General features: G+C 43.4%; 1 protein-coding gene across 2 annotated transcripts; it reads left to right on the forward strand.

The window, feature by feature from the left end:
• The first annotated feature begins 2,015 nt into the window (after window positions 1–2,015).
• On the forward strand, window positions 2,016–8,157 carry klf10 (Kruppel-like factor 10). 2 transcript variants are annotated; one of them, XM_036558027.1, is made up of 4 exons: window positions 2,016–2,210; window positions 3,026–3,244; window positions 4,226–4,985; window positions 6,071–8,157. In XM_036558027.1, exons 1-4 carry the CDS (start codon window positions 2,172–2,174, stop codon window positions 6,346–6,348), a joined length of 1,296 nt encoding a protein of 431 aa, XP_036413920.1. In that variant the 5' UTR covers window positions 2,016–2,171; the 3' UTR covers window positions 6,349–8,157. The 2 variants fall into 2 exon arrangements, with proteins under 2 accessions (XP_036413920.1, XP_036413921.1); XM_036558028.1 differs by lacking the exon at window positions 2,016–2,210 and adding an exon at window positions 2,272–2,636.
• The last annotated feature ends 78 nt before the right edge of the window (window positions 8,158–8,235 follow it).

An 8,235-nucleotide genomic window follows, 5' to 3' on the forward strand; every position in this document is an offset into this window, starting at 1 on the left:
CTTTAGCAGAGCTCAGTAACACTGAGATTAATAACTGATCATCACATTGATTATCAATCTACTCAGGCTTTAGCAGAGCTCAGTAACACTGAGATTAATAACTGATCACATTGATTTATCAGTCTACTCAGGCTTTAGCAGAGCTCAGTAATACTGAGATTAATAACCGATCACATTGATTTATCAGTCTACTCAGGCTTTAGCAGAGCTCAGTAACACTGAGATTAATAACTGATCATCACATTGATTTATCAGTCTACTCAGGCTTTAGCAGAGCTCAGTAACACTGAGATTAATAACTGATCATCACATTGATTTATCAGTCTACTCAGGCTTTAGCAGAGCTCAGTACCACTGAGATTAATAACTGATCATCACATTGATTTATCAGTCTACTCAGGCTTTAGCAGAGCTCAGTACCACTGAGATTAATAACTGATCACATTGATTTATCAGTCTACTCAGGCTTTAGCAGAGCTCAGTACCACTGAGATTAATAACTGATCATCACATTGATTTATCAGTCTACTCAGGCTTTAGCAGAGCTCAGTAACGCTGAGATTAATAACTGATCACATTGATTTATCAGTCTACTCAGGCTTTAGCAGAGCTCAGTAACACTGAGATTAATAACTGATCATCACATTGATTTATCAGTCTACTCAGGCTTTAGCAGAGCTCAGTAACACAGATTAATAACTGATCACATTGATTTATCAGTGTACTCAGGCTTTAGCAGAGCTCAGTAACACAGATTAATAACTGATCACATTGATTTATCAGTCTACTCAGGCTTTAGCAGAGCTCAGTAACACTGAGATTAATAACCGATCACATTGATTTATCAGTCTACTCAGGCTTTAGCAGAGCTCAGTAACATACATACTAGGACCACTCGATGGTGAAATACCGCTCCGTAATGTCTTCCGGGTTTCTCAAACACTAGAGGGCGCTCCTGAGAGAGTCCAAAATGAATGGGTTAAGATGGAGCATTTGAGCAAAATCAAAGTTTATAAATGCTTAAACGTTTTAATATAAAAGAATATTCATTTCCTGAACACAGAACAGCATCAAACATTTTAACACTGCTGTTCTATTTTTAAAAGCTTTTAAACTCGAGTTATAGGAGTTTAAGACGGCGCCTAATGATGTCAGTGAGCGCGAACAGCGAATGAGATGCTCCGCTCGCCAACCAATCAGCACTCAGTAGCAGTAATGTTAGCGTCCTGCTGCCCAAAACCCGTTTGCTGTAGAATAAAGGAAACATACAGGTGAGTTTTCCTTGCTTTTTTTAGTGAAATCCATCCTTCTACTATCTAAAATGAAAGGAAAGTTCTGGGCGAGTGATTAGAAACTATTTTAACTTTTCGTTTTTAGCCGTTTAGCTCTATACACCTCCATTCAGCGAGGGCTCGCTCTCAGTGAGGGCGCCCTCTGCTGATTTGCAGTCATGTTGTTGATATAACGGGGGAAATAGGAAGAGGCCAGATTTCTCATAAACCAGCTCTGATAGTATTCTCCTAAAATTGTGGAACGTGACTGTATGCTGCATTTTAACCTGTTTAAAATGTAACTTGGACTGAACACAGACAATTCCTGAATTCTGAACATGTATTCCCAATACCTGTATTTCATTACATCCCAACCCAGTCCATAAGGAGATCCACCTTTCATGTCAAGCAATAAAAACATAAGGACAGCGAAATTCCTCGCTTCAAATAAAGAAAATAAAACCACACAGTGACACGACCACGATGACCCCACACCACATCCCTGCAGCACTCGGCAGAGGTATGCAGCGTGTGGGAGAAACGCTGCAGCTGAGCTCATTCACAGGATTCCCGCGTTCGCCTGCTCACACGGCCGGACCGCTGTGTATCACGCAGGTTTCACGCAGCGCATCAGCCTCTGATCACGCGTCTCCTCTCTCCTGATTGGCCGGCGGCTCCTCACACCTTGACTTGTGATTGGTCCACGGTCACCCGTGCTCTGAAATGTCTGAATCAATCTGATAACACAACAGAGCGGCTCCATCTCTCCAGTCAGACGTTGTCCAGCCTCAGAAACGCACAGTTATACGTGCTCATTTGCTTTTTTCTGCGGGAAACAGCCGCATAGCGTTCAGCGTGTAAATATTATGTGGTGACTGATAGTTTTGCCGGTTTGACGACATGAACGAAGCGCATCGCGTTTCATCCCCGCCAAACGATGTAAGTAGTCTGTCAGCGTTTGCTAACCTGACACACTCCGTTCATTTTCACGCTTTTTTCCGTGTTTAATGAGCGGCGGTTTTGAGCCTCTTGGGCAGGCAGGGACTCTAAATATGGCTTATTGTTCAAAAAAACGTTGTTTGATGCTCGCTAAGATACTCGCAGTCGTGTTTAGGCACGAATCCAAGGATGTGGTGAAGTAGCTTGCCAGTTGGCAGAACTGTTGGTATTTCTCCCGCCCGTTTTCCGATTGGCCAGTAGTTAAGTCCCTCAAGCAGTTCAGCCGTTTTAGAACGCTTCGGGGACCAATCAGGGCGCAGGAAGGGCGGGTCTGGCCGGAATACGGGTGGGGAAAAAAGTCGCTTGGCTGCTGTGTATAAAGTAGGTGAAGGGTCAGGCTCAGTGTTCAGCGTGGATTGAGAGCCAGTGAGTGAAGTTTTTGTTATTAGTAGTGTTTTTAGTGTTGATAGTATCAGAATACACTTAATTCTGTACAGGTTTTGCATAACTTTAAGTGGAGATTTTTGCTTATTTTTAAAACTAAAACTAGAACTAATCCTAAATCTTAAACTTGAGTTCTTTTAAGCAGCAGTTTTAAAGCATTTGCCTTAGCCGTAAAACAATTAGTATTATTTCTCTCCAAAGCATCACTTTTAGTCTTAGTTCATTAGTCTGCTTCGGAGGCGTGCATTCATGCGATCTTATAAACAGACGCACTTTCATAAAACACTTAATAAGCCTCCTACTGTTTCTAATCAGCTGTATTTATTGCACTATGATGCTTATGTAACTTCTGTTGTCATGTTTTCTGACAGGATCTGCCGTGTGAGGCTGTGGAACAAAGCCCAGAGCATTTGAGGGATCCACCTGAGACTTTAGGAGACCTGCAGGCTGTAGAAGCTCTCGTTTCCATGAAGAGCAAATGGAAGGATAGAAGTTTTTGGCATAAGGAGCTCCGCCCACTTACGCCGTCCTCCGACTCCTGGGAAGAGTCCGTCTGCGCAGGCCCAGCTGATTTCCAGGAGTCTGCTTTGGTGAGTGCCGCTGTTCTCCATGCTGTAAACTTATAGTGGTTCACAGCCGTGGTCCTGCAGCGTTTGCCCCACACTATCACAATCACTTTATTTTTAAATGAAAGCAACAGCCTTGCTGAGTCGGTAGAGGAATAAATAAACCAAAACATGGTGTCCTTGTGCTGCTGCGAGCCTTATAAAGCCAGAGTGGTCAGGTTGGGTTGTTTATTTATTTTGTGCACAAGAAAGTGGCCCTGGTATCACCCTATGCCAGTAAGAGACCTTGGACAGCCCTAAAAATCTCTACAATCTCTAAACAGTCATTCAGAACCTGAAATGGTTCACTGTCGATTCAGATTTCTGTAGGAACCAGGGGTCGCAATGTCTTACTACCATCTACTTCACTGTTTAATGTCGATTTACTATTTTAAATACTGTCTGTTTTAATGCTGCACTTTTATTTACTATCCAAAATACCAACAGATATCTTTTGAGTTTTATTTGTAATGTTGATGATGGTAAAACACTAGTATGTCCACTGTGAATGGATTTGAATGAACATTTTAGGCCAAAACCTTCTCAAAACCATCATAAAACAATGTCTCACCTTTTAGAGGTGGACGTCTGGTTCCTATTACAGTCATCAGGAACAGTTCTGACTCTGTAAGTTTCTCTAGAACAGAGCGTTTCACACCAAACCACTCTGAACGACTCTGTTTACATGTTTATGATATAAGTATGCAAAAAAAGTATGGATTCTTCTCCCACTTGCTTGCAATTACACATTTCCACCAGAGAGGGCTCCAAATCCCTCCAAACATGCATAATGCTGCTTTAATTAGCTGTTTAGTTGAAATCAGCTGTGCTAGAGCACAGAAACCACCACAGTATGCAGGGCAAGGGTCCCCCAGGACCAAGATCAAGAATCACTGGCCTTTAACATGTGACAATAGTCAATTTAACTTTGTAATCGTTATCTCTGACCCCTTCCCTCTCCAATAGGCACTTCAGTGCATGACCCCACCCTATAGCCCTCCAGCTACTGAACTGGTTCAGAGTGACACACTGGAGGGTTTGGATAACAGCGCTTCACTCTGCTCCCCACAGCAACAGGGTAGGACCATCAGTGTGATCCGTCACACTTCTGACCCGCTGCCATGTCCCGCTGGAGAAAAAGACGAACAGGCCTGCACCCTTAAACCCGCGCCAAGCCCTCTCAGCCCCACCCAGAGCCGCTTGAGTGTCCAGCCTGGCACAGACACGGGGGTGAATCATGATCCTCCAGGCTCGGGTACCCCCACCCTGCCAACTCCCCCAGTAGCTCCGCCCACTGTAACTCTAGCCACCCCTGGTGTTCCTACAGCTAGCATGTCTTCAGTAGCGCTATTCCAGATCCTTCCACTCACGCCCTCTGCGAACTCGACGGTCAGCGCCCCACCTGCGCCCACAGCTAATCCACCGAACGTCTGTCCAGGATCAGCAGTTTTAGTGTGCGGTCCTGTAGTGGGCACTCAGACTCCCTCCGGCCCCATCATGGTGCTGGTGCCCCAGCCAGCTCCACTCACGCAGCATGTGGTGGTAACCGCCACTGGGTCAAAGTTCACCTCCATTGCCCCTGCACCAGGCCACTTGCCTGCCGTGCCAAAGACTGCGACCCAGCCTGAGCCGCCACGAGTTCGCTGTCACGTCTGCACCCACCCCAACTGCGGAAAGACCTACTTCAAAAGCTCGCATCTCAAAGCGCACCTGAGGACACACACAGGTGAGAGAAGCCTGGTTTCTCATTCGTTTAATGCCACATTAAATATGCTGTGCAGAAAATAATTAGCATGGTGCTAACTGCCTGCCTAAATGATTACATACCCGCTTCAAAACATGTAATCTCTGCTAGACTTGCTTACATGCTTTCTGACCATGACTGTTAGAGCTAGGCCTTCATTTCCACCCATAAACGGCAAAAAGCACCTCTATCATAATGCTTATTTCTGCTAGTGCGCCTGTGGCTGGAGTGCTCAATCCTGGTCCTGGACATCTACCACCCTGGGAGTTCAGATCCAGCACACCTGGCTCTAATTGCCAGATGCTCCTGAAAGCTTTAATTACCTGGATGAGGTGCATTCGATTAGGGTTGGAGCTAATCTCTACAGGGTGGTAGATCTCCTGGACCAGGATTGAGCACCCCTGCCCTACGGGGGTCAAGAGGTATGTTGGTGCTAAGCAAATGACAGCCGTTCCAGAGTAAACGTGGACATTAGAGGCTTGTAAATTGTATGTGTTACCTTGTTTATTGTGGTATTACAGTAAAGAGTCCTGGCATAGTTTTTTCATCTGTAACAACTACTTGAAACCTGGTTTGATTACTACTCGTATTCAGTGACGCACACCACAGAGAAAACAATCCCGATTGGACAGTTTTCCATTGAATTTAACCCTTTTGTTTCTGAATAAAATTAACAATGGAAAAAGAAAATTACTACAATATTTACAGTTTACATACAGAGTTTACACACAACAAGATTGATGATTATAACTTACCTAATTTACCAGATTATAATTACAGGCAGGTTTATTTCACAGCAGGCTTTCTCTGAAGGTACTTTTATCCATGTTTAAAGATTACAGTATATCCTATAAGGTCAGAAACCACATAAGCAAGTCTAATAGTTTAAGCGTGTAGTTTGCAAAACGTTAATGAACTTCAATTACTTGTTAGCCACATTTGCATCGTAGCCCCAGTGCTAAAGAAGACACCATGCATGTCTTGGTAGATCAGCTGCACTTAGAGTAAGGAGCAAATTGTGGTTATTAGATTTTTCACCTTATTATTCCTTTAACCCACCCACACAGGCGAGAAGCCGTTTACGTGCCAGTGGGACGGCTGCGGGAGGCGTTTTTCTCGCTCAGACGAACTGTCCCGCCACAGACGCTCTCACACAGGCGAGAAACGCTTCTCCTGTCCCGTGTGCCACAGCCGCTTCATGCGCAGCGACCACTTGTCAAAACACGCCCGCCGCCATCTAATGACCAGGAGGCCTCCGGCCTGGCAGACGGAAATCAGCCGGCTCCACAGCATCACCAACGGGGGGCGCATTCTCCTCCCCCTCAGCCCCAAACCAGGGAGCTGAGGGCCGGACTCAGAACCGAGAAGGTTCACACAGAACTTTAAAGCATGGAAGATCAATTCCGAGCGCTGAAATTTTAAACTGCACATACGTGACGTACACAGGGACATCAGATCAAACGCTATGCCAAATCATTTTTTACCATTTAACTGACTAGTTTGGGATAATTTTTCTGAAATGCAATTTGTGTAGGCAAATTAATGTGCAAACTACATGCTGCTAAGTGCCTTTTTTCACGGGCTTGACTGTAAAAGTCACTACAAAGGTGATCTGCAGAAGAAAACATATATAAATAAGTTGCAGTTACACAACCCTGACATTAGGGGGTGCTGCGGAACTCTCAGCACCTTCACTTTATGTGTTCCAGACCAGATCAGCCCTTAATGTTGGGGATCTGCAGATTTTGCCCCCTTGCTTAAGCTGACAGTAGGGTGCAGTCAGCTGCACAGACTGTTAGAAAGTGATTAAAAACATAATGTGGATTTTAAGGGCAATTCCACCAAATATTAAAAAATTCTGAATTGTTTACTCATTGAGATATAAAGAAAGCCATTAGTTTGATGTGAAATGGTTCACTGTAGAAACATTTACCAGCTCAGAATTCTTTACAGTGGTGGTGATAGGAACCCGGGCTCACGATTTCCAATAATGTAAACATAAGCATTTTATTTGCTCTATAAAATGGCAAGTGAACCGACACGTCTTCGGAGTTTGTTGGTGATCAATCAGAAAAACAAGTTCTGTTTGTGGGCAGGAACGCCCTGCATAAAAAATCTGTTTTAGGCTAAAACGGTGTCTCAGACATGAGGCAGCATATTCAAAACCATTCCGTGTAATAACTGTCTGTGACGGAGCTTTTAGAGCTGTTAACTTCATCTGGTTCCCATCACCACCACTGTGAACAACTCTAACTGGGGCATTTCACATAAACAACTCTGAATGACTTCGTTTGACTGTTTAATTAATCAGAAACTTTTTAAAAAAAGGTGGAATTCTCCCTTAAGACTAAGAGACGTTGCACTAAAATGTTTGGTAAATATATGTTAGTAAATATATCATGCCCTGTAGGTCCTGCTTGGTGAATTCAGTAATGCTTAAGAATGTTTATATGGGAAAAGAGGCAGATTTAAACACTGAGAACGTAATATAATGTAATATATTGAGTTGTATTGTATGGGAATTTGGTTTGCTTCTCTCACTACTTCAACTAGAAGCACTTTTTCTCATGCTACAAACATTCTATCAACCACTAACTACTAAGTGCCATTTGCTTCATCCACCTGTGATATGAGGACAGTGATTCACACCAAGGGCAGCCTGGAGATCATGGTGAAAAAACGTCTGCTATTGCGGTTGGTCTGAAAGAAAAAGGTAAAATGGGAGTAAACAGCTGACAGTTCGCACTGTTCTTATGCAACAGCACATGTGAAATGTGGATTGTTTGAAATCCAACATGCAGTTTAGTTCAGTTCACTTAAGTTGAAGCCAGTCTTTTACAATTGGGTTTTAAGAAGTATTTAAACACTGAAGACACTTTATTCCTCATGGCTGCCTGACCAAAATTCACAAATTCTATTTTTCTATTTTGTACAATCTGAGCTGCTTTATTTTTGTTATTGCCGAGTGTTTGTTTACAGCCTTTAATAGTTATTTGAAAAAATACTGAATGTTTAAAATTGTGTAATACTGTGGTTGTGATCAGTAAATTGTACCATAGTGCCATTTCTCACCGGGCTCGTCTTGTTCAGTGAGCAAGTGTTAAATGAACACGTGTAAACTTGCATGTATACGAAAATAAACTGAGTCACTTCAGCAGCGTGACTTCTGGTCTAAAAGCATAAATAAGACACCCAACGCTGCCAACAGCCGCACATTATGTAAGAAGGAAAC

Source organism: Colossoma macropomum, unplaced genomic scaffold (assembly GCF_904425465.1).
Source record: "Colossoma macropomum unplaced genomic scaffold, Colossoma_macropomum, whole genome shotgun sequence".
Classification (NCBI taxonomy): Eukaryota; Metazoa; Chordata; class Actinopteri; order Characiformes; family Serrasalmidae; genus Colossoma; species Colossoma macropomum.